Source organism: Aphelocoma coerulescens, chromosome 13, assembly GCF_041296385.1.
Source record: "Aphelocoma coerulescens isolate FSJ_1873_10779 chromosome 13, UR_Acoe_1.0, whole genome shotgun sequence".
Classification (NCBI taxonomy): Eukaryota; Metazoa; Chordata; class Aves; order Passeriformes; family Corvidae; genus Aphelocoma; species Aphelocoma coerulescens.
The window spans coordinates 2,071,497-2,097,380 of NC_091027.1; the positions used below are offsets into that span (position 1 = coordinate 2,071,497).

Sequence of the window (25,884 nt, forward strand, 5' to 3'; positions counted from 1 at the left end):
CTTTGCCATGGGCAGGGACACCTCCCACTGTCCCAGGCAGCTCCAGCCCCAATGTCCAGCCTGGCCTTGGCCACTGCCAGGGATCCAGGGGCAGCCCCAGCTGCTCTGGGCACCCTGTGCCAGGGCCTGCCCACCCTCACAGGGAACAATTCCTTCCTGATATCCCATTTAACCCTGCCCTCTGGCAGTGTGAAGCCATTCCCCCTTGCCCTGTCCCTCCATCCCTTGTAAAGAGTCTCTCTCCATCTTTCCTGCAGCTCTTTCAGGCCCTGCAAGGCCACATTGAGGTCACCCCAAAGCTTCTCCTCTCCAGGCTGGACAATCCCAGCTCTCCCAGCCTTTCCTCCCAGCAGAGCTGCTCCATCCCTCGGATCATCCTGGAGCCTCCTCCGGAGTCGCTCCAGCACAGTGCACGTGGAGATCTCCTCAGGGATTTCTACACACTGCATTCCTTGGCCACAAACCCCATCCCTCTGGTGCTCCCAGGGCAACACAGTCCAGTAGGATTTGTGCCCAAAGAAAATCCTCCAGCTGTTGGCACTGCAGGGTTTGTGATCCCCCCAAATAATCATAACCACATAGGGCAGTGGTACCTCTGGGGTACAATCAATCCATGACACCCTTTCATTGGGGAAAAGTCACTTTTGATGTTCGCTGTTTTACATCCCACCCATTGCAGGCAGTTAGAGAGTCAAAAAGGGTAAGAATTAATTAATCCTGGCCATACCCTCAAGAGATGTGCAGCCAAACACTGATCTACTGATGGAAACAGAGCAGCCAAGTTTATGTGACTTGTCCAAGGCCTCAGTGGGTGTTGGAGCAGAACTGAGACTGAAGTGCAGAAACTCTGATTGCAAAGCTCAGGGAAACTTATTTTAAGGAGGAATAACCTTCAAAAGAAATAATCCATTTCGAGAAAGGGTTGTTTTTTTCTTCAGTACTTTGTTAGTGCATTGCAAGTACATCCTGAAACGTGGGGTCAGGCTGTAAATATTCCCTTTGGCCCATCCTGAGAGTTTCTATGCACACAAACACAGATATATGTGCTCCATACTCTGTGTGAGAACAACGAGGCATCCAGTGAAAGAATTCAGCCCCAAACAGGCAGAATAACAAGCTCTGGTGTGTTTTTCCAAGGCTCCACAAGCAGACTGCTGGCTGCTGGGGACAGACTTTCCCACGCCAGCCCGCAGCCCTGCAGCCACCCTGTTATGGAACAGAGTCACGTTGTGTTTCCAGCCCCTGGGCCTCAGTGAGGGGCAGTTTTGGGATCTCACTGGGCAGCAGATATCCAGAGGGAGAAGCCCCCCCAGTGTGCATCCCAAGTGCCTCCCCACAATCCATGATTTCCCGGCAGGATTACCATACTCCGATGATAAAATACCTCGACACCTACTCCTAGGAAACTTTGCAACCGTCTTCCAAATTTCTTACAGTTTTGGATAAATGATATTCAATCTCTCCCCCCAGCCTGACGTATCTCAGGCATTGGAATGGGATGCCCAGGGAGGTTTGGAGTCCCCACCACTGGAGGTGTCACCTGGAGGTGGCACTCAGTGCTTTGAGCTGGGGACAAGGTGGGGATGGGGCACAGCTTGGACTCGGTGGTCTTGGAGCTCTTTTCCAACCTAAGTGATGTTGTGATTCTACAATATCTTTGATTATACACTGTATATATAGGCAAACTCCCATGTGGCCCTCAGATAAAATCTGAAACGAAAGCAACTGAGCTCTGTGTGGTTCCTTGATCTGGTTTAAATGTCTGCACAGACAAGGAATTTCTGCTTTTGTTGTAATTAGTAGGCATGTGCTCAGATTCTAATAATTGTTCTTTAGGCTTTCTTACCAGGCCTGACCTTCCCATTTGGACCCAATAAAGCAGATGAGCTCTGTGCCTTTTTGTTCTCAGATGACAAAGTGCTCGGCATTTGGCACTCAGCTTATCTCATACGTTTGGGATTTTAATTATCAACACAAGCCAGCCTTCCCAAAGGCTGGCTGGGCTTTTGGTATGAAGATTATGTAGGGAAATTAATGGCAGAAAAACGCCTTTGTCCATCAGTTCTTTTCACCGTGGTGACTAGAAACTCTACAAACAGCTATGCTATTTTAATTCCAAAAAACACATTTGCAATGTCATCTTTATGGAGGAAAAATATGCTCAGCTTGAGTTTTGTTTTGTGCTGCTCTGTGTACGAGAACATGAAGCTGCCATGTATAGCAGAGCGTGTGGGGAACCCAGAGCACAGTCTGTTACCAGACTTTATTTTTTGCACTGTCTGCTCCCATTTTTCAGAGTTCTGACTTATTGCTGAATATTCCAAGGAACTCCAGTGCATCTGATAGGGGTTAGGGTTAGGATTTGGGTTAGGTCTGATAGGTCTGGTAGTGTAGGAGCTGTAACTCCCCGATCCCAGGGCGGGATTGCTGCCGAAATGAGATAACCTGGCTGGGCATTAAGAGCACAAAAGTCGAACTTTTCTTTTCAGAGAACTGAAGCCTGCTTGGTCAGATTGACCAAAAAGCACTGAGTTTGCTTAGTCTTTATTTCAAACTGGCAATCTGATAACACTGGGGTGGGTGGCTGGGGCAGAGATTTATCTCTGAGCGTGGACTTTCTCTTCGCGCGCAGAGACAAACCACAGAACCACAGAACGGTTTGGGCCGGGAGGGACCTCATGGCTCATCTTATTCCATGGGCAGGGACACCTTCCACTGGAGCGGGATGCTCCGAGCTCCATCCTTGAACGCTTCAGGGATGGGGCAGAGCACAGCAGAGCAGGGGGGAGCCTCAGAGTGAGGAGAGAATAAACACAGCCCGGCATCCACGGCCGCGGGGACCCTCCCGGGATGGGGGCGCGGGGGTGGCCCCGCATCCCGGTGCCTGTGCCGGTCCCAGCGCCGGTGGCGGTGTCGGTCCCTGCGCCGGTGCCGGTGGCGGGGCGGTCCCGGTGCCGGTCCCGGTGCCGGTCCCGGTGGCGGTGCTGGTGTCGGGCCGGTCCCGGTGCCGTGTCGGGGCCGGTGCCGGTGTCGGGGCGGTCCCGGTGCCGGTGCCGGTGTCGGGGCGGTCCCGGTGCCGGTGTCGGTCCCGGTGTCGGTGCCGGTGCCGGTCCCGGTGTCGGGGCGGTCCCGGTGCCGGTGTCGGTGCCGCTCCCGGTGTCGGGCCGGGGCCGGTGCCGGTGCCGGTCCCGTGCCGGTGCCGGGGCGGTCCCGCGGCCGCGGGCGGGGCCGGGCGGCGGGCCGAGGCCGCGCCCCGGGGGCGGTGTTGCGGAGCGGGGAGGCGGCTCCGGAGCCATCGCGCCTGCCCGGCCGGCGGCGGAGCTCGGTGCAGGGGAGGGGGGCGGGGGGCGGCTCGGCGGCGGGTCTGCGGGCCCCATGGGCGGGTGTGTGGGCTCCCACCACGACTCCTCGGGCAGCCTCAACGAGAACTCGGACGGCACCGGAGGTGAGCGGCGGCGCCGGGCCGGGGGGGCCGCGGAGGGACCCCGGGGCGGGCGCTGCGGGCCGGGGCCTGCGGCGGGCGGGGGAGCCGCGCTGCCGCCGCCGGCCTCGGGGCTCCGCGTCCGGCTGTGCCCCGGATCATCCCCCGGCTCGTCGCTCAGGTTCTCCCCCGGATTCGCCCGAACTTTGCCGGGGCGGCGGGGCCGGGCGGGCGCTCGGCGGGCGCTGCCCCACGGGCGCAGCCCCCGCCCCAGCCCCGCGGCCCCGGCGTGGCGGCGGCTGTGCCGGGGCTTCTGCCGCGGGGTTCTGTCGCTGGGCAGTGTCGGGGAGCGGTGTCGGGTCTGTGTCGCTGGGCAGTGCTGGAGGGCTCCGAGACGCGGCCCCTGCTGAAATCAAGCCAGGCTGGGGAAAGGGCCTGCCCGGGGCTCCCGAAGTTTGTTTTCCTCGGGCTCCGCTCCTTGTGGTGTGCGGAAAATGATTCCTCAGCTCGCTTAGATCCTGGCACTGCTGCGGGGCCGGGGCTTGTTTTTCAGCCGAGAGAGGTGCTTTGCTCCAGCCTCAGCCGTGCGAAGGGAGCGATTCCCGGCGGCTGGAGATGCTGGAGCAGCGTGGTCTCTGTCCCTCGTGTGCAAGTGCACCCCGGCTCGGGGAGCAGAGCCGGTGTGCAAGCACTGCTGCGGTGTCAGCAGCCTTTCCCCTCCTGTTTTTCTCCAGCTAAAATGCCCAAATGATTGCTTTTTCAACGCTCTCAGGTTTGTGGACCCCTGATGTTCTCCAGCTGAGCTGTGTGTGTTTTATAGTCATTTAAAGTCAGCCTACCAACAGGACACTTGACTTACAAGTAGTGCTCACACATGCAGGGTCCGCAGATTTCAGCAGGAGAATTTCTGACCTAGGTCTGCGAGTTCCCCCGTGTCTTACAGAATGTTACTTACCGCTCTGGTTTTATTTCGGATGTCCCAGCTGATGGGTGTTCTTCCTATCAGTGACTCTGCTGTTATTCCATAATGTTAAAATATGCAGCACTTGGAGTTGTATCTGAACCAACCATCTGCTGACTAATGCCAGATACAGAGTTCATGGAAATACCAGAATTCCAGCTGCTAAGAACTATGTGGGATTTCACAGAATCCCGGAATACTTGGGGTTGGGAGGGACCTCTGGAGATCATCCAGTCCAACCCCACTACCAAGGCAGGGTCATCCAGAGCAGGTGACACAGGGACACATCCAGGTGGGTTTGGAATGTCTCCAGAGAGAGAGGCTCCACAACCTCCCGTGGATTTAATCACATTAGTGTCATTAAATGGAATTGTATAGCTTTGAGTAGTCTTCCTTACCCTATTCATAAAAAGGGAAGAAGTCGGTTACCTGAAATAAATCTGTACTAAGCAGATTTACCAACCAGTAAAAATCTGCTTTTACCAGTAAAAGCAAACCAGTAAAAAGAGTGCTGAGCAGAATGGACCAGTCAGAGAGAAGGAATGGCAGGAATCATCATATACCCCAAAATGTTGACCAAAAAAATAGCATTAAAAGCTCCACTGGTGCTTGCCCTGAGATGTGCTTTGGTAGCTAGGTGTTATGAGGTGAGATCATGTCACAGAAATAGCCTCGGTTTAATTTCCTCACTCTTATCTCACCTGTGATATCAAATGAGTGAGATAGGAGAAGCACATTATCAGGGTTTGGGTGATATTGTAAAATAGATTGCACACCCCAGAGCAGCGTGTGAGGTGGGCAGGCTCCATCCAGGGTTTCTGTGTCCCTGCCTGGTGCTCCCGGGGCATGGCACTGCTGCTGTGGGGTTAAATAACCCATTGTGCCTGTGCATTACAACAGCAGCTGGGCTTTCAAGATGTAAGAGATGTGAAATTCGTGTCAGCTGGCTCGTGTTGATTCATGCTCTCAGGGTAATGTTCCTTAAGGTTGTCTCGCTGAAGTGAGAAGTGCTGAAATTTCACTTGAATTATGAGCTTCTTAGGACTGTCTTAAACAATCAGCTCCAGTGTGCAATAGGCTGTTTTGTAATGCTACAGATCTGTTCCTGCCTCTCCACAAGCAAGGAAGGGGGGGTAAGTTAAGCTGGGAGAAGCTCTGAGTGTCTTCTCTAAACGTGACTCCCCAGATGTCAAAGTGCAGCCTGCGCCGAGTCGGAGCTTTACAAATTCCGCCAACGTGCCCTCGCCAAGCATGAAACCTGACTTGCTCTCTCAAGGGAGCTTCTGTCTGGAGACATCAGCCAATGAACCAGCTGAAGCACAAGTGAACACGATTTGGAGTCTAGACCTGTGCAGAAAGATGACTTTTTCCTGTTCCCCAAGTGAGGCTCATTTCCTTCAGCTCCGGGGTTGTGACTTAACCTGCTACATTTGCTTTCAGCTTGCTGTCACTGAGCAAGGCCAGAACATTTCTCAATCCTAGGGAAGTGTTTTGGAACAGAAACGTGATGCTTCTGACTTGCCACTGATGGACTTATTTTGGAGAGGCTTTGTCTTTTCCCCAGAATGGAAAAGTTTCCTGGAGAATTGGGAGCTCTCAAGAGATCGATCAGACAGCAGCGGCCGTGTGCGATGCTGGGTGAAAGTGAGAGCCAGATCTCCAGTCTGATTCATCCCAGTTTCAATTTACTGCAGGGCAGTGGGGAGTGGCAAAATCGTGCTCAATTGTGTTACTGGAGTTGAGAGGAGGGTTTGTCACATCCCTGTATTCTCCTCAGTGTTTTTGTCCATGGCCAGCACTTCCCGTTACTCGTGTGCAGCTCAGCAGAGCTGACGGCATGTCCTGGCCACGTGTGCTTCCTTTGTCTCTTACTCTGGGCATTTTTCAAGGTCAGGATGCCTGTGTGTGTCAGGAGAGCTGTTGTGTATCCTCAGGTGTGTCTGCCTGCGTGAGATGGAGCTAATCACAAGCCCAGCTTATTGCAGGGTTCTGTTTGCACTGACCCGGAGCAGGAGGAGGCGGTTCCTCACCAAGAATTTAACAGATGCTGCTCTGCCCATTGGGCTGGAAATGAAATGGGCTTTGCAGATTGGTACCAGCTGTTTCATTATCACTGCTCTTTTTGGCAAGTTCTCATTTCACCAGGATGTTGTTTGGCATAGACTGGAAAAGTTCTTGTCTTGATGCTCGATGTGTTGTAGCCCGGCAGAGCCAAATTGTGGGTGTTCTGGGGGAGTTACTGGGGGCTCATTATTAAAGGAGGATAAAAGGTGATCATTAACTGGTTTATAGACACAGGTTTTCCCCACTTCATCCCTTTAGCTCAGCTGTCTCCCACCTAAAATTCCAAGGTTTCAGGAGCCAAGCACCGCATCTTTTCCAGCTGTGCCTTGTCAAAGGTGACCGAGTTCCTGCAGGATGGTGAGACAGGGAAGAAACAGCTGTTCTCCAGCCACTTCCAGGCTGTGTGACCTCTTCACTTGTGTTCTTGGAAGAGCTTTGGGCCTGGAATTATCTGCTGGGAAACTCTGCCCTCGTGCCTGTACATCAGGTATGTTCAGTGGAGCAAAATCAGGAGAGCTGTGCCAGCTCCTGTCCCCACAGGCAAGTCCTTCCCGGAGAGCTCCTCAGTTTATTTGTTTCCTCTCTTCTGAGGGGAGCAGTGAGAAGGAAAAGGAGGAACCTGTTCATTCTCTCGTGGCGGACTCTGACCCCCTCTCAGGAGTCACATATTACTTTGTCTTACCTGGTGAAGTTCAGTGAGACAGTTCCTTGTGTGGAATGAGGAAGAAGCAGGGAATACAGTGTCTGGAAGCACATGTCATTCCAGATTAAGGCTTTTGGCTGCAGCTGTCTGATTGCTGCTGAGCTCTCCTTGACGCGATGCTCGCCTGCCTGCTGCAGTTCTTATCGCCCTTCCTTGGGAGCAAAGATGCTGATTCTGTTTGAAATTTGTCTTCTTTCCTGCTGCCCCCATCACCCAGCAGTGAGAACAGGGCCAAGTGGAAATAGGGCTGCCAGAATGGGAGTTTATTCAAACCATCAATTCCTCCCGTGGAGTTGGATGCGGTGCTGACGCTTCATTAACTCGGAGAAAGGCAAATGTTGTGCTCCACCTCTGCTCTCAGCAACTGGACAACAGTTTCTTAAATATTTTCCTTGAAGTGCTGTGCGGGGCTGCATGTCACATGGCTAATTGGGAGTCACAATAACTGCTTTCATGGAGCTGCTCTGCAAGACTGACCAGGGGAATTTGCATATTAAGCAGCGAGATTTGTTGCTCACAATGGCACTAATACAGTGGGGCTCTGCCTGCCTGGCACGGGGGGGTTAAACAAGCAGCTCCTGACTGAGCACTTAAGAGCATTTGGTGCCTCCCTTTTGTAGTGGAGCACACAAAGAGGCTCCCAGAGGGATTTTGCGGTGGGTTGGAGATGTTGGGTGCAGGCTGTGATGGTTTTTCCTGCACACAGCACCTGGCTGGGCTCCCACTGCCATCTGAAGGAGGCACCTCTGGGTTTCAGGTAGTTCCTGCTGGTCTGGAGTACAGGGCTGGATGTCTTTTGGCAAAAATAGTAATAAATCAGAGCTGCCTTTTGCTGTTAGGTCCCACTGTGGTGGTGGGGTGTTTTGTGTGGTTTGGTTTGGTTTTGTTGGGGGTTTTTTTAATGGAATAATGAAAAAAGTTTAGCATGGCTCTGAAACTTGCTCCAAATCCTTCCTGCTCCATCCCTGATGTATTTGTAGGGTGCGTAGATGGAGCACTTGGGGTCATGGTTCAGAGGTGGCAGTGCTGGGTTAACAACGATCCTAAAGGTCTTTTCCAATCTAAACGAGTCTGTGATTTCCACAAAGTGGGGGAAATACGTGGGTTTTATCAGGGCTTTGGAATAAAAGTAGCCCTTAATAGCTCTGTTTCCTGAGGGCTGGGCACCCACAGCCTCCTGGAGATGATTAGGATCTGGGAATTAGTGCTGACAACCCCTGATAATTCAATCCCAAGTATTCATCTGCTGGCATGTTGTTCTGATGCTGTGACACTTTTCATTTGTAAATTCTAGATTTGGTTTTGTTTTCCAGGTGATAACAAGGAGCTCTCAGAAACTGAAACAAGGTGTTATTTTTGCTGTTAATAAGGGCTGGCAAATGAAGCTGTTTGGTTTCCTTTTTGGCAGGTTCTTCCATGTAATTGTTTGTTTGGCTTCTAGATTGAAGTGATTTATTTTAATTTCTCTGTTTGGGATTGCAGTGTTGAAAACAACAACATCCTCCTTCACTGAATGTTAAATACAATAAATTGAACAGTCATTGTGCTTTGGAGATCTCTGATAAATGGGAAATATTATTAGTTGCCAGTTTGAATAAACTCTACAAAGCAGCCATCCTCTCTCATTGCAGCAAGTAATATGATAGCTATTATTTTTCATGTGAATGTTGAATAATATAATTTATGAGTCACAAATTACAATATAGTTGAACCCTGAAGTACAGATCTGCCTTGCAGTTAAGTCTTGCAAATTCCTGTGAGTTTTCTTGCATGTACAAAGAAGGGTCAAGTTGGCTTTAGTTGCTGTGGTTACCTCTAAAAAAGAAAGAATATAAATATGTGGAAAACTTGTGGCCAAGTGACCATAATTGAGAAGGGAATATAAATGGGTTTTTGCTGCTTTATCAGCAAAACAGGACTGTGGTAATTGAGGGTGTGATGTAACAATCATATATATCATATATATCATCAATTGATGTAACAATCATATATAATCATCAATTATACAGAGTCTATTTTTCTAGACTCTGTATAAATGTCTGATAGATATTTAAACAAATTATTTTCCGTTTGCCACTTTGGCTTTTGCTGCCTTAAAATTCAGCCTCCTTTGATGCAAATATGTGAGGTGGGTTTTTTCTCTTAATCCTATTTTTTTTAAAGTTTGGGGTATTTTGCCCACATTTCTACAGGGAAGTGTGATGTATTGGCTGGTGGGTGCTTCTTGATCCTCCCAATTCTTTCTCACCAGATTCCAAATGACTTTTTGTGGGTGGCTGGTGCAAGATTCGTCCTATCCTGTGGAGAAGCCAGATCCCAGTGCTCCCACAGCCTGGCTTTCCCAGCTTCTGCTCTGACAGTAAATATGGGAATTGCTTGTTTTTCCTTCCATGGGCTGCTCCCTGAGCAGAGGCACAGCCGGGTGTGTGGCCAGGAGGTTTTTCCTTCCCAGAGCTGCTGGCATCCCTGTCTGGGGAAGGGAAGAGCATTTCTGGGGGGAAGTTGTCCCTCCCAGCAGCCAGGATGGAGCAGGGAGGTGTCCAGGAGGCATCTCCTGGGTGGTGTGGGTGCCCAACCAGGGAGGATGCTTTGGTTCACCTTCACCTTTCCTACGTGCAGGAGCTTTTGGGTGGAGGTTTGTGGGGTTTTCTGGAAGCTCTGTAGGACTTTTGCTTCTTTTGCAAGAGTCACATTATGAGTGGTGAGGTTCAGTCACCCAAAATCAGGAGGGAGAGGCACAGGGTAACCTGTTCTGGGGGGGGGGGGTAAAAAAGCTGGAGTCACTACTCTGGTTCCTGACCGTCCAATAAAAGACTTCTCTTGCACTCTGAGGTTTTCAGTTACATTTTCATCTGCTGCCTCTGTGTTGTCTGGCAATTTAGAGTTGAAAAACCAGAAATGTTCCACAACTTAGGAAGTAAATGAAGTGTCAGTTTTGTTAGGGATTTTTTTTTTGGTTGGTTAGTTTGTTTTCTTGCTTTTTCAGAAAACAAAAAGGTTTCCCCTCACGTGGGGATTGTGTTTGCAGTGTAATTCAGTGTTTCAGGCTTGAGTTGTCTGTCTCAGAAGAGGTGATGGATCCAAAGCATCCTGCAGGGCTGCATCCCAAAGGAGCAGGAATGCTCATGGCACTGGATGTGGAAAACACCTCTAAGCACAGGGTATCAGCTGGTACTGCTCTGTTTGACCTGTGTGCAGGGAAAATGCCTCTTGTGGTTTAGTTAAGGTTCAGCTGGAACCTGAATTTTGCATTTGCTGCCTTGTGCTGACCCTGGCACACTCAGTTTAATGCAAATGAGAGCTGGACAAAAGATTGGGCACAGCAAACTGCATAAAGTGTTTTTGTTCTGGTTCCCACCTTAGGAGTAAATTAAAAACTCTCTTAAATGCTGAATGAGGCTGAAGTTTCTTAGACTACCTTAAATATTTAAAACGCCATCAGTCTCTTCCTGAGACTTCCCAGCACTGGGAAATGCAAGGGCACTGCAGACTGGGCAGGTAATAAATGCAGGAGCAATTATGGGATGCTATCAATTTGCAGGAGCTGCTCCACATCCAGTTGACCTCTCAGGCCTCATGGAAAACATTTGGAAATTGTCCTTCCTAAAAGCAGAAATACTTCTGGGGATCCTTGCTGCTGGGACTGTGGATTAGAGCAGTTTTAGCAGCTCCTCCCTTCAGCCTTTTCTCAGTGTCCTTTTCCCTTCCCATCTCCCCCTCTCCTCAGTGAACAGGATTTAGAAAGGAAGATTCAAAGCCCTGCTTGAAAGCCATTTGTGGGAGGAGATGGGCACAGTTCTGAAGCGCTGATTTTTCGCTTCTGGAGAATCTCAGACGTGCTGGAGGATTTTATATGTGTGTCTATAGAAGTGTGTGTGTGTATAAAGACATCCTTGTGCTGCAGATTAGGTGGAAGGGAGGGGATTTGGGGAGTTTCTGCATGATCTGTCATGTGGTTTTCCCCCACATTCTCCAACATGAAAGCAGAGGCACTTCACAAATGGTAGTGAAAAATGCTTCAGTCGTTTGCAGCAAGGACAGGTAGTGCCCAGGGGGAAAAAATGAGAGGCTGAAATGGGAAAATGTATCACACACAGCCAAGGATTGCATGGTATCTCTGCACATGTTTAACAGGGAAAGTTCACTCTTAAAACATATAAATTCAGCCTAACATTACCAGCACTTTTCTATAAATAGGTTACTTTTCATCCCCCTGAAATGATAAACATTTTATAGCTCGTAACAGCTTCCAGTTTATAATAATGTATAATAAATGTAGCAACTATAAATAATTCTCTTAGTTCAGACAACAGATTATGGAGGAAGGCAGTTTTCACCTTTTCCCAGAGGAGCTGTGTGCTCTTTGAGAGCACTCCCAGGGCCTGAAATGGCATCGGAAGCAGAGCACAGCACTTTGGGATGGGAAGCTTGTTACCTTTCTATTTTTAAAATTCAGCCGTGAAGCTCCATGTCTGCTCCCATGCTGTGATGAAGGGCACGGTGGATTCAGCAGAAGAATCTCTCCGTGGCATTTACTTTGTTGCTTTGTTTCCCTGCCACAGAACTCTCATCTCCTGTGATTTCCTGCCTGTGTGGGTAAATACAGTCTCTTTGTAAAAGAGCACCTACAAAATAGCAGAGGGCACCTGCAGCTGCCAAATGCCATTTTCTCCTCTCCATCAGTTGTTTTCTTTGGCCCCACGCTGCTGTGGGAGCACCTGAGCCTGCAGCAGAGCATCAGCAAGCACAGGATAATGGCTGGCTGGAGAAAAGGGAAATGATTTCAGGAAAAATTGCTAATTCCCATGCACTGACTGCACAAAGCGTTTCCTGGAAGAGCTGTCACCAAGCGCTGCCTGTGTCACACATGCTGGATTCGTGCCTTCAGAGTGGGTTTGGATGTGTTTTTCTCCCTCTCTGGTGCACACAGAAGCTGGGGATGGCAGAAGAGTGTCTTTAATGCAGAATAGTGAGCTTTCAAATGCTCCTGAGCCTCTCTGAGCCATTGCTCTGCGTCCCTGTCCCTCAGAGGGGACATGCTCCAACTGGGAAGGGACACTCAAATCTTTGAACATGCAAACATATTTTAGATATTTTTTTAGTACAGGTACAAATCCCATTCCTACCCAGCACAGCTTTGGCTGCTCCCAGCTTGTTGCCACTCCCCAGGGTGAGAAGAGACGGGAAGGAGCAGTTGGGAAGTGTTTTTGGGAAGCAGAGTGTGGCGTAGCTTGGAAAGCACGATGGTTATCCAAAGGTTGGATGCAGTTTCCCTGGCTGGATGTATTCCCAAGGAGAATGCATTTGGTGGCAGCAGGAGTCAAACACGTTCAGCTGAAGCTCAGCTCTCCAGTGCTTCCCACTTCCAAGGAGCAGCATTCCCAGATTTGCCTGGGATGTGATGCCAGTGCCCCGCTGGCTGAGGGTGAGCCAAGGTCTCCCTTTCCCTGGGCATTTCCATCCTCGCAGTGCCTGGAGTGAGCAAACCTGCTCATGAAACGGGTGGGAAATCACAGGTCCCAGCTGAGGGGGAGCTCTCAGAGGGCTGAAGGAGAAGAAAGCTGTCACAGAGCTATTTAAGCTTTATGTTTTTTAAGAGTTGGATTTCACTCGTGAGTTGCATGTTGATGGCTTGGCTCAGTGGAACACGTAGCAGACTGATTTTTTTGTGTGTGTGATTTTATTTTGTTTTTTTGCTCTGTGCCCACAGAAGTTCGTTGAAAGCACATGGGTTGCTATAAATACAACTGCTTCTAGAACAAAAATACCTTCTGTGAAGTGCTGATCAATATTGGATATTATCCTGAGACAGGTTTAAATGCTCATTTGAGATGAGTTCTCGCACACGTTTGTGTTTTTCACATCCACGGATCTCCATTGTGTGTTTAGCCAGATCTAAAAGTAGTCCTGGTGCCAAAAAAGCTCGAATTTCACCAGAAAACCACATGATTATTGCTTGACTGAAGTCACACACTTCCAGTCAGGCACACATTGGATGGCCCAGCATGGATGTTACAGCAAAATCCCATCACTACCTTAGTGCATCCCCAAAAATCACATTCCTTGTGTGCATCCAGCTGCTCTGTTGATAATACAGCACTAAAATAGCTCCAAAAGTACTACAGGCACGAGTTTGGGCTTTATCTGAAACTCCTGCAAAGTAGAACAGGGAATACATGATTTTAGTTTGGCGTCTGGGAATAAAAAAGGAGCAGCAGCATTGTCAGAACAAGTGAGCGTGGCTGTTGTGGTTTGGTGTTACAAGGCAGTACCAGAATAAAAATCCTTTAGTTGTAAATAATCTTTTCATTCTTGAGCTCTACCTCATAATAGAAACTTTCTAAAGCAGTGTAGGCAGAGATTATTTTCCTGTAAACCTCTGAAAACACTTGAACTGTAGTTGGGGTATCATTTTTTTCTCCTACACAAACCTTTAGAAAATGTAACAGGTTCTTCATGGCTGTTGTTAGAGGTGAATCTCAAGGGCTGTGTGTGCTTTGTCTCCCTGGGAAGTTTTGTGCCCTTTCTAAGTCTCCAAAATATTGGTGATGTAGGAATTAGGATTAAGGTGAGGAGGAGAAGTCACGGCTTTTGATTAAATTATCACTCTGGCAGCTTGAAAATTGAAATAATCTGCTGGTTTGTGGAGTGTTGGTGCCCAGCAGTGGGGAAAACACAGTCACCCACTTAAACAGGAACCCAAATTTCTCTTTTTTATCCTTAACATGGCAGCAGTGGGTGGGCTCTAGCCACTCCCCATTCCCAGCCTTCATCCATCCCGGGATCAGTCACGATCAGTTCTCAGGGAGCAACTTTTCCTCAAGAATTTTTAAGTAACCTTACTTAAATTGGTGCTTACCACAACTTCTTCACAATATTGCTTTGGGTTCCTTTATGAAATTAATTTTTCCTGCTTTATCCATCCCAAAGAAGGTGTTTTATCTTAGGAATGCAACTGCAATTCTTTCTGACTCTGATCATGTTTTTTCTGATGATTGGTGTGCTGCAGGAGGGGGGAAGGAACAACATTAGCATTTTATCTTATTGTGGTGGGAAGCTTATTACCAAGAGTTAATCATTTGCATTGAGCTCACATTAGTTAGGAAAATATTGTAGATGTTTGGGGGTGGGGGAGGAAGCATTTTGGTTCCTGCCAGTGTCCTGCTTTAACATCTCTTGGCAGCTCTGTCCAGAGGGATGCTGAGATCCTGATCTGATAATCAAGCCTGTTAAAAATCTGTTTTCTTAATTAGTGACAGTTCAGCTTCAAACAAAGTTCTGCAAAGTCCAGGACGGCAAAGGTTTCTGTATCTCTGCTTCAGTGCTGTGTCAAACAGAATATTCAGGCTTAGAAATTCCACCAACTGATCTAATCTTGTCTTGAAACTCTTTCCAGGTTTGCCTACTCAAGGATTCTGTCGCTATCTGATTGCTCTGCCTGCCAAATTTCCAGGCTGAATGCATCTTCCATTGATGAAGTGCATTTCTCTCTGCTCACTGCATTCACCCTTCCTCCTTTCACATGTCTCATTTCGTTATTATGAATTAATCAGGGGATTTTTTTCCAGCTGAGGGAACTCTTGCCATGCAATTCAGGTTTAGGGATCTGCACCATTTCTTTTCCTGTGTTTTGAAACTTTCCAACTTTTTTGGTTTATGTTGAAGGTTAATAAATGAGGAGCCTTTTTTCTCACAGAACATTTCCTATCAAGATATTTCAGCAGGGACTATTGTGTGTTAAAGGCAGTTTTGATGATACTAATGGGGGAGCTGTGTGGATGCTCCTCACATGGGAACATTTTTTAGTGCATTTTTGTCCTGCTCATCCTCAGCTTTTACCCAGGTCTGAAATGTGGCCCCAGTTCTGCTGGGCTGGGCTTTGAGGTGCCTTTGTTCAGAGCTGTGGAATCAGCACTTCCTGGGCATGCTTTGCTCATTAGAGCACAGTAATTAGTGAATTTGCCATGGACTTGCATCCAGCCATTCTTATGAATTCTTTTAACTGCTGCAGTTCAATCAGCAGGTTTCCATGTCTGGGGTTTTATTTCCCCAACGCTTTCAGGAGTTCCTTTACCTAAACAAAATCATCATACCTGCCCTGAAAAGCCATGGGAGAGGGAGGCTCTTGTTTTCAGATGCCTGAAATAAGAATCTCTTTTTAATAATTCTCATGACCAGTCAAACTTCTCATCCTTCAGTTGGAAGCTACTTTCCCTTGCAGAAAGGGGAGCAGGGGTGAGAAGAGGCTCTAACAGTGGAGAGTTCTGCTTGAACTCAGAACTTTTGTAGCAGAGCTTTCAAGTCCAGTATCTTCACACACTTATTTAATCTGCTGTTACATTAATTATGTCTTAAAATATGAGTAAAAGTAGGAAAAGTGCATCTGGCCTGACAAAGAGCTCTGCTCTTGCTTTGGAATGGATAACACAGGAGAAATAAACTCCTTGAGCATTATGGTGAGGACCTTTTTAGAAAGGATAAGCACAGCCCATGGCCAAGAGCTGCTCCAGCTCTTGCTGGATATGTCACAACTGAGAGCATTGCCAGCATCATCGTGGTGCTGCCAGTTTTGAGCCTGCCCCGAGTTGTGGAGAATTAAATGTGTTTTCAGTCAAATTCTGTGATCCCTGCCTTGGAAAGGAAGTTACTTAAGGGCTGTTGTGTGTTGGAAACACTGAGCAAGCATCGCTCAGGCCATTAATAGAGCTAAAGCCTCGTGTGCTCAGGGACTTCTGAAAGAGATCAGATTAATTTGCTAAAGGTGGAAAGGCTCTGGCTGCTTTAATCTCGTTTCATTTCAGCAATTTAAATGAAGAGGGCAGTTTCCTGTGCTTCTTCCAAGGTCCTTCCATCTCACCGAGAGCAGCAGAAGTTGCTGTCTGTGCTCAGCATTGCTGGGAGGAGGAGGTCTTGATTATGTTCCCAATTTGGGGGATTTTAAGAGCTTAGGGTTGGATTCACTGGCCCAGAGAAGCTGTGGCTGCCCCTGACTGCCTGGCAGTGTCCAAGGCCAGGATGGATGGAGCTTGGAGCAACCTGGGGTAGTGGCAGTGTCCTTGCTTGCAGCAGGGGGTGGCACTGGATGTCCCTCAAGTTCCCTTCCAACCCAAACCATTCTCTGATTACATCAATAATCCTTGACCAGAGACTGTAACAGGGCTATTTTTTCCCCAAGTACATCCACAGGGGGATAAAAAGGCCTTGAAAGGATGGAGTTTTAAGGTTGCTTTGTTCAGTGCTCCCATTTACAGGATTGGGTTGGTTTGGGGTTTTTTTTTCCCCTGGATGTACCAGACATTCAGATATTTATACAAGCTGCAACAAAGGCTTGGACATTTTTCATTTTAGCTTAGATTGCTTTCTAATTGTCTGAGCAATCCACTGATGTCCTTATCGGTTATTACTTGTGTCAAACTCTGGGATAAATATGGATTTCTTAACAAAATATGTACTTGGAGGGTAGGAATTCCTTATGGCCAAGAGGTTGGTCGCGTTCCTAACCCAAATTCCAGCTGCTGAGCTTTATCCAGCTGTGAGTGCTGGAGTTTCTTAGGGGATGACTGTCCAGGAGAACACAGAGGAGTTGAGTTTCAAAACCGAATGTGAAATGTTAACTTTACCATGAAAATCTACCCTGTAAAATAGGGCTGAATAAAGCAGCAAGTATTGTGAGAAATCCAATTTCTTAGAATAAATCTGTTTATGTGACTTTCACTTTCACTTCTCTTTAAACCAAGTAATTGCCTTTCAGTTTTCCTCAGGCACCTGAGGAACGCAATATGGAAGTGTAAAATTAAATCATTAAGATAATGTATGTTTGGGATGTGTGACAGGTAAGATTCCTATTTTCAGCTTACACTGAGCTCTTAATTAACTGATGAGCTTAAGCAGCTGAGATACAGTAATAGTGCATTTAGTTAATTGGCTCATGTGAAACTTTATCCCTGCCAATAACTGTGACACTGGAATAAATTCAAGACATGGTGTTAGATCCTTTAACTAAGCTAATTTAATCGTTGGTCATTGCAAAAGCAGTCTCCAACTTGGAGGCTTTGTTTTTGTTCCTTCCCTCCTGGAATTTGTGACTGCTGTGCTGGCAGGAGTGACATGGCAAGCGTGGCATGTCCAGCCAGATAGTCCTTGGGAACATGGAGTTGGCCATCTGTCCTGTGCATTCCACCTTGAATTACCCAGATTTCAGGGCTTGCTGGAAGGGTTTCATGCAGCAAAGCCAGATGAACGCTGTGCTGAGATGGGACCTGAAAACTCTGCTGGCTCCTGAGCTCCTCCTCCTGAGCAGATTTACTTGAGGGAAAAACCAGAGAAGGATGAAGAGGGAATTTTACAAGAGCATGGAGTGACAGGCTACAGGGAATGGCTTCCCACTGCCAGAGGGCAGGGTTAGATGGGATATTGGGAAGGAATTGTTCCCTGGGAGGGTGGGGAGGCCCTGGAATGGATTTCCCAGAGAAGCTGTGGCTGCCCCATCCCTGGAAGTGTCCAAGGTTGGGGCTTGGAACACCCTGGGGTTGTGGAAGGTGTCCCTGCCCATGGCACAGGGTGGAACGGGATGAGCTTTAAGATCCTTTCAAACCCAAACCATCCAATGACTTTGTGAAGTCTGGGTTTACTTGTGATAAAGTGAATTCCCTGGTGGCATCATCCAGAAGGTTCAGCCCCATGTTTAAACACGCTCAGCACAAGGGCCTGCTGAGCAGGGTGTCCTGGCTGGCTTTCAGCACGCTCACACCTCATCAGGGTTTGAAGAAAATCATCAACCTAATACTTTTTGTCATTCTGGCAGGGTGAAAGATAAGGCTGCCTTTGATTATTTTCTTTATCCCCGAAAATTTTGCCGGTGTTGGAAGCACTTGTGGTGTGTTAAAGGCAGCCCAGATGTCCAACAGATGGCCCTGTGTCACTTCCCCGGCTCAGAATTTGTGGTGGCTGCGTGACAGAGGCCAGCGGTGGCCACGCCGCTCCCATGGCTCAGGCCAACATAAAGCCAGGCTTTGTTTTAAACCCTGCTGAGCCAAACCCCGACTTGGCCTTGCTCAAAGCACACAGAACTCGCCTGTCAGTGTGTGGCGAAGCACTTGGGATTGGAAGGTTTTTGATGCTGCTTCTTTTCCTTGGAGGTGTCCAAGGAAGGTCTGGAGGTGGCACTCTGGGCTCAGGGCTGGTGACAAGGTGCACATTAGTCAGGTTGGACTTGGTGATCTTGGAGGTCTTTTCCAGCCTCAGTGATTCTGTGATATCAGTCCCCAGTAAACTTTAAATCATTTTATTAGCAGTTCATGCAGCTGCTTGCTGTGCAGGGGTCAGAGGGAGAACATTATCAAGGAGGAAGGGAATTTGTGAGCCTGAACTGCTCATTTGCAGCTCGAACTGGATGTTTCCTGGTGTTAAATCCATGCTGCACATGAGCCTGGAGCAGTGGGCAGTGCCCTGTCCCAGCAGTGCACCAGCACAGCTTGTCCAGTCGGGAATTCACCCTTTCCTCTTTTATCTGATGTGTCTAAAGTTCCCCTGTTAACTGACTGGACAGCGAGACACAGAAGGCTTTTAGTACTTTAAAAGTGAAGTTGTTGAGTTGCATTCTTCCTCAGAAAGCACTTGGGGTGGTTTTATTTTCCTTTTAGATAAGCTCTGTGCAGCTTCCCACTGCCGTGCTCTGTGTCGCGCTTGCTTTGGGTGTGGGGCTGCCCTGGTGCCAAGCCCTCAGCTTCAGCTGAGTTCTAGTTAAGCTCCACTGCTTGCAGAAGTCACAAGAAACGTGTACTTGATGCAGCCTATCTCAAACAGAATATTTTTCGTGTTGCTGACAGCTTCCTTAATGGTTCTTGTCATAGCTTTTAAAAAAGGGAGCCCAGTTATGCGCTCTAGATGGTGCAGATTAAAGGTCTTGGTGCTTGCACACTGCGAGTTGGGAATGGGTAAATCTTTATCCCGGGCTGTATCCAGCTGAAAGCATTCATCTGCCAGAGATAGGAGCAGTTTAAATTCCAGTGTAAACAGCGCTGACAGGTAATTGTGTTGATAATGTCTGTCCCCCGGAGCTACTTCACTGCAGCCCGGGAGGCTGGGGCTGGCGCTGAGCGCTGTTCTCCAGCTCCTGCTGTTGGACCTGCTGCCTGGGGAAGCTCAGTTTGGGCCTCCAGGATTCCTGTGCTGGGAGATAACAGAGACAGATGGGCATCCCCTGGCCTGTGCCCTGCCTGGCAGCGTTCCTTTCTCATCCCTGGTCACCCCTTGACTGAGGTGTTCCCTCCCTGAGACGTTTTTCTCTGTCCAGAGGAGCTGTTGTATCAGGAGCTTAATCAGGATGATTGAGAACTCGTCTGCTTGTGCTTCCAGCAGGAGGCTGGGTGGGCAGGCAGGACTCAGGAGTACCCACAGAGCTTTTGTAAATAATAATCCTAGAAACACAGAGTGGGTTGGGTTGGAAGGGACCTTAAAGATCATCTTGTTCAGGGCAGGGACACCTTCCACTGTCCCAGGCTGCTCCAAGCCCCAATGTCCAACCTGGCCTTGGGCACTGCCAGGGATCCAGGGGCAGCCACAGCTGCTCTGGGGACCCTGTGCCAGGGCCTGCCCACCCTCACAGAGAACAATTCCTTCCTAATATCCAGTCTAAATTCTCCCCTTGCCAGCTGGCTCTGGGCTGGGAATGCACCTCATGTCAGATGAATGCACTGACCTGGTTTCAGTTCCTGTGTTGTTCAGGATATCCTGGTGCAGAGCAGGCACCAGGGCTGGGGTCATCTGAACAGATCCTGCCTGTGCTGGGATGAACTGGGATCTCTGGATCTGGAATACCACCAAGGGAGCAGATTTCAAAAGCTGAAGCTTTTATTTCTTGCTGCAACACCGCCGGCTCCTTTGAGGGGTGATGAGTGATGAGCTGCCCGGAAATCTGATTTCTTTTGCAGTTCCTGTTGAAAATGATGGGAGAAATGTAAAATACAGTGTAACAGCTGGTAATTAGTCAGTTTTTCTCTTTGTCCAGCTCATTCATACACCCTCATCCTCTCATGTTTTATCTCCCATGCTGAGAAGCCTCTGGATTGATGCAGGGAATATTTAATGTGTAGGCAGAGGCAGGGATAAGTTGTGCAGGGAGGACTTGTCCAGAGCTGCCTGGAATTACCAGAGGAACTTTTCATTTTACTCCCTGCAGCTTCTTCTGGGCAATTTTTCATGTTGGATAAGAGTTGAGGAGAGCCTGGAGGAACAGGGAAGGATTCCCTGCTCCTCTCAGCAGTGCTTGGTGACGTCCCTCCTGCAGCACTGGGGGGACAGCGCTGTGTGCCAGCCTGGGAGCACTGGGGTGGCACCAGTGATTGATGGTCCCCCTTGTCCCCAGAGGCACCACATCCATCATTTAGCACCAGCACATGGTGTCTGGCACGAGCACCAGCCTGCCTGTAAGTGCTGCTGCTGATTCTTCACCTCCCCATCTGATTTTTTAATTTTTTGTTTATTTTCTTCCTTTCTTCACCCCCTTTCAGGTGGGAGAAAGGGGAAATTGCCCCAGGGCTTGGGTGGTGGGTTTATTTCTTGTGTGCAGATGTGTCTCTGCTGGGTTTGCTGCTCTGAAAAGCTTCACAGTTTTGTTACTTGGCTCAAAATGAATCCCTTTGCCTACACCTTTATAATCCTGCTTTGAGTCTGTAGCCTGGTGTTTCAGCACACAACTGTTCTAGGGTATAACTTGAATTCCTACCAGGGAAATAGTGTTCATTTTACCCCGTGCAGTCTCATAGAAGTCCATCAAACTCAGTTTCAAGCATTATCTTTATATCTGTCTATCTGTATTTATCTACACACAGCATTTGGAAAGCTCACACAGGCTCCCTGAAATGTTCATTTATTTCCTTGTTAGGAAAGCCTTAATTGTCCTAATACTTCATTTTTAAGTCTTTACCACTGTCTAGTTCCACCTGCTTTCCAAAATCCTCTTCTTGCCTTGGAAAAATGCGACCACCTTAAGAATAAAATTGCTGAAAATTAGCAATAAACAGATAAAATTCTGCCATTTTCCTGTTGTTGTGCTACTTAATGTAATTTAAATTGTGTAAGCCTATGCTGTTTAATGTAATTCAAATTGTCTGCTACTTAAATGCAATGAATTTTCCCTTTCTCCCTCCCTGTTTTCCCTGGTTTTCTGCACTTTTCCTTTGTCCTGGCTCTTCCAAGCACCATTGTAATTCAGGATTACACCGGAGAATGAAGCAAAGAAAACGTTTAGGGTGAGCTGTGTGATACTGATACCAAATTGCAAGACACCTTATGAGGAAATTGGAGCAAAATGGATTTAAAAGGGGACTCATTTGATGAAGCAGAGAACTGCTCAGTGACTGTGGGGAGGGGAGCCCTTGGGACTATTACTAATAGAAATTTTATAGGTAGTAAACTGTTATTTGCATTTCATTTATCATAGAAAAATACTTTGGTAGGAGCTGAGCCTCAACGGGGAGGCAATCTGGTAAAGAAAATAGTTTTGATCATTGGTTCAGTTTGTAAAACATTTCCTTAACTTCTCCTGGCTGGCTTTAGGTTGTTCCCGAGGTTTCTCCAGCTGTGTCTCCCTGGGTGGATATCCCTTCTACTGCTGGGGCTGTGAGTGCTTCAAACCAAACAGGACCTGGGTTCTCCTCCCTGGCCTCTGCAGCTCTTGGACTGTGTTGTTCCCTTCACAGTTCATCATTTCTGTCCTCTTCCCATGGACAGCCCTCAAATCCCATCTTTTGCACTGACAGCAGGTCCTGAACGTGTCATTCCCATTCAAGAGACTGTCGTGGTGATTTTTATCCTTCTCTTAGGCATTCCTGCTCCTTTCCTCACAGGTCACTCCAGATCTTTTCCAGCTCTCACCACTTAAGCAGTTGGCTTCATCTCTTGGATATTTTCTTAATCAAGACAAAGAAAAGAAAGAAAATATTATCAGGTCTTGCCAGATTGTCCTGTTACAACATTTCCCCATTTTGGTCTGGGAATATTTGCCTGTATCTGCTCTTAACTCATGTCCCACTGATGGAGTGCCCCTCCCTGGTACTTTCCGGTTGTGTGTCCATCTTCCCACAAATCTGCAGGGATTTGGAAGCACAGCCAGGCCCTGTTCTTGTAATTCCAGGATGCAGCTGCTGCTGAATCCTTGGAGATCAACAGCCTAAAGTGGACCATGTCCAGTCCAGGTGTCTCCTTGTGGGTTTTCCATGCCCTGGGTGGGTTCTGCGTGCCTGGAAATTTTTCCACCACCAGATTGGGCTGGTTTCCTTGCTTTTTACAAAAGCTGTAAAGGACTAATGCTGCAAGCAACATATGCTTGTGTTTCCAAGGGAAAGGAAGGAATTTGCTGTGGAGCACTTGCAGGGATTGAACAGCCAAATTTACATCCTAACTTTTATTTTTAGAAATAGGTGAAAGATGTTTGAAGGAATGGGGTGGGAGGGAAAAGCTCACGTAAGGCTGATGACAGCAGAGGTGTTTCCACAAATAATTAGGATTTTAGCTCAGCTGCTTCAGGGATGTTCCAGGTGTGGGGTCTCATACAGGGTTACCTGGCAGGGCAGAAACTGGGGAGGAGGAAGATCCAGGTCACACCTGAAGCAGAGATCTTGCCCTTCTCTGGAGCTCTGAGCTGTGCCATGGCTGAGCTTTGTGGTGTTTGATTTGACAGAAAACTCTTTGAGGCTGAAATATTCCCAGTTTGATGATGGAGTGCTGTAGTTCAGGGGTGTATAAATTAGGAATTATGGATTGTTTAGCTGGATATTGGTTTTTAATACCAGAATCCTGTGGTAGCAGCTGCTCCTGCTCATCTGGTCGCCCTCGGAAGAGGCACCAGTGATATCCACAGTGATATCCACAGTGATAGCGATGTAACAAACACACCAGCTGTTCAAAAGAACTTCCACATAGACATTTTTTGACATTCTGTTAAGAAACTGATTTAAATATCTGGGTTTATCTGCATAAGCTCACTCAAAAGGAGCACAGATAACCTTACAGATTCATTGCTTTGATGGGAAGCTGCAGGGAAGGGAAATACATTTACAATTCAGGTTATAAAACAGTCTGCAAGGATTGGAGAAATACATTTTTCCTTCTGAAAAAGAAGGCTTTGTAGATTGCCAGGAGTTCAGTGGAGCAGACAGGAGTAGCTGCCTCAAGGATCCCAGGGTAGCACTCTGCCTGTGAAGGGAAGCAGGTTAGGCTGCTAAATCCTACAGATGGCACAGGAGCAGCCCATGGCTTGTGTGCCACTGGTTTGGGGTCACTCTGAGGTGTTAAACATAATCATTAAGATTGGAAAAGAACCCCAAGAGCTTCTGTCCAATGTGTGATCCATCATCACCTTTTCAAGCAGACATTGGCAGGGGCTGCTCGGGGAGGTTTGGAGTGCCCACCCCTGGAGGTGTCCAAGGAATTCCTGGAGGTGGCACTCAGAGCTCTGGGCTGGGGACAAGGTGGGGATTGGGCACAACTTGGACTCGATGGGCTGGGGGGACTTTTCCAGCCTCAATTCTGTGAATTTCTTACCCCTCTTTGCCGTGCACAGCACCACCTGCACGCCTGAACTGTTGGAACAACAACCTAACTTATTGTGCAGCGTCGCTGCTGATCTTTTACTTCTTGAAAAGTAGACTGGCACTGATTTCCACACTCCCTTCTAAATAAATCCCTTGCCAAAAATACCAACCATTGCCCTCTGCTGAGATGATGACTTTGAGAATTGCTTCAGAGAGAACGTGCTTTCTTGGCATTTAGAAAACAATTCCTGCTTTTGAGCAGGGTATTAATAATTTCTTACTCATGTCGAAGTGATGTAAGATGAAAAATTAATGGGGACGCTGCTTTCTCTTCTGGATCTTGCAAACTGGTGGTGCCTCTTGTGTATGGTCTTAAATGAAGTCAACGTTTCCTTTTGAGCTCTAATTTCCTTCCAAAGTGAGGAATAGAAAACTGACACTGTAAATACTTTTAAGTGGTTCCGACTGTTGATGTTTGTTTCTTTATCAGCCTTGTTAACAGAAAAGGGAAAGTCCTTTGATGTGGTCCAAAAGTTTGGTTGTAGAAATTCTCACGTTTTGCTTTGGTGACTAAAACATGGCCTGGAAAGAGAAATATTTGGGCCCTTTTACATATGATTTTTTTTACATGTCCCAAGTTTCTTGCATCCTTTCTGCCCCATCTATCCACACAGCTAAAGAGAGGAATATTTCTTCAGGGAAGGCATAAAGCTTTTTGGGGATCCTTGAAGCACTTCTAATAAACGATAAACACGCCAAAGACCTTTTTAAATACTGGCTTGTGCTGAAGCCACGTCGTGTTTAAAGGCTTAGTACTGGGATGGATGGCTTGGTAGAGTGGATTTGGCTTTTGAGCCATTTCTAGAGCCACTTTATTCCACCACCCTTCCTTCCAGCTTGAGGAAAAAAAAGAATTTATCACCGGGTTTATCATCACTGCTGTCTGTGTAGGAAGGATGGGATCTCCAGGGAGGAGTTCTTGAAGGCTGTGAGGATCTGTGCCTCTTGTGGAGTGAGGAGCAATAAATCTGAGTGCTGTCTTGGGCACAGTGGGAAGCAGGGAGAGGAATGGGCTGTTGGATTTGCAGTGGGGCTGCGGGAAGTGCCTTTAACCTGCTTCCATAATTCATGTTTGGGGACAAGGAGAGGGCCCTGTGGGAGAAACCAGCATTCACTGAGTGCACGTGCAAACAGATGTGAGCTAAAGTGGAATGGCAAGAAAGATGCCCACTGACCCAAATTTCGTAAGAGTGTCCTGTTGTGTCTGGCTGAAGATTTCATGCTCTGGCTGCTAAGCCGTAATAAGGAAACAATTCCTTGCTGGAGTGTTTTCCCCCATATGTTTTTGCAATTTCAGAATATCCAGTGTTTAATGGGTGCAGGGCTGCCTTCCTCCCCACTGTCTGAGGCTGCCCCAGCAGCATCTCCCAGGCTGCGTGTGCTCAGCTGGGCCTTGGACTGGGAAAGGCTGGGCTCTGCCAGGAAACTTGGTGTTTTGTAAACACTGGGGTTTGCTGCTCTGAAATCTGCTAAACGGTCAGCACTGCTTTGAAAAGCAAATGGAAGCAATCCCGTGGAAACAAAAAGCAATAAATGTTTGTGGTCACTTGAAAGGATTCAGAAGTTTATTATTGTTGGGTTCTGCGTGGGATTTGGAGGGACAGCTGGGGTCGGTGGATGTGGGCCATGCAATTGTCATTTGCTACTTTTAATTAGGAGCTGACTTTGTTTCTGTGCAAATCCTCCAGAGGAGGCCACCAGGATTGGAGGGATGGAGGAAAGGCTGGGAGAGCTGGGATTGTTCAGCCTGGAGAGGAGAAGCTTTGGGGTGACCTCAGTGTGGACTTGCAGTGCCTGAAGGAGCCGCAGGAAAGCTGGAGAGAGACTTTTTATAAGGGCTTGGAGTGCCAGGGCAAGGGGGAATGGCTTCACACTGACAGGGAATAGGTTTAGATTGGGTATGAGGGAGAAATTCTTGGCTGTGTGGTCCCATCCCTGGCAGTGTCCAAGGTTGGATGGGGCTGGGAGCACCCTGGGAGAGTGGAAGGTGCCCGTGGCAGGGGGTGGCACTGGATGGACTTTAAGGTTCCTTCCAACCCAAAGCATTCTCTGATGTTTTTTAATCTAAAGAAAGCTCATTCTTGTGCATAGGTGGCAATGTCACCTCACTAGCAGGAATTCTTTTCAAAATCCTCTTTTC

The 25,884-nt window shown here is 48.0% G+C and overlaps 1 protein-coding gene across 2 annotated transcripts in view; it reads left to right on the forward strand.

Annotated features, from left to right (window-relative positions):
• The first annotated feature begins 3,357 nt into the window (after nucleotides 1-3,357).
• Nucleotides 3,358-25,884, forward strand: part of UBTD2 (ubiquitin domain containing 2) — a 40,753-nt gene continuing 18,226 nt past the window's right edge. The window contains exon 1 of one of the 2 annotated variants that reach the window (XM_069028738.1): nucleotides 3,358-3,445. In XM_069028738.1, coding sequence (XP_068884839.1) covers nucleotides 3,376-3,445 — 70 coding nt within the window. In that variant the 5' untranslated portion in view covers nucleotides 3,358-3,375. Of the gene's footprint in view, nucleotides 3,446-5,352; nucleotides 6,934-25,884 lie in introns of those variants that run through there. The other variant, XM_069028736.1, reaches the window with a different exon arrangement.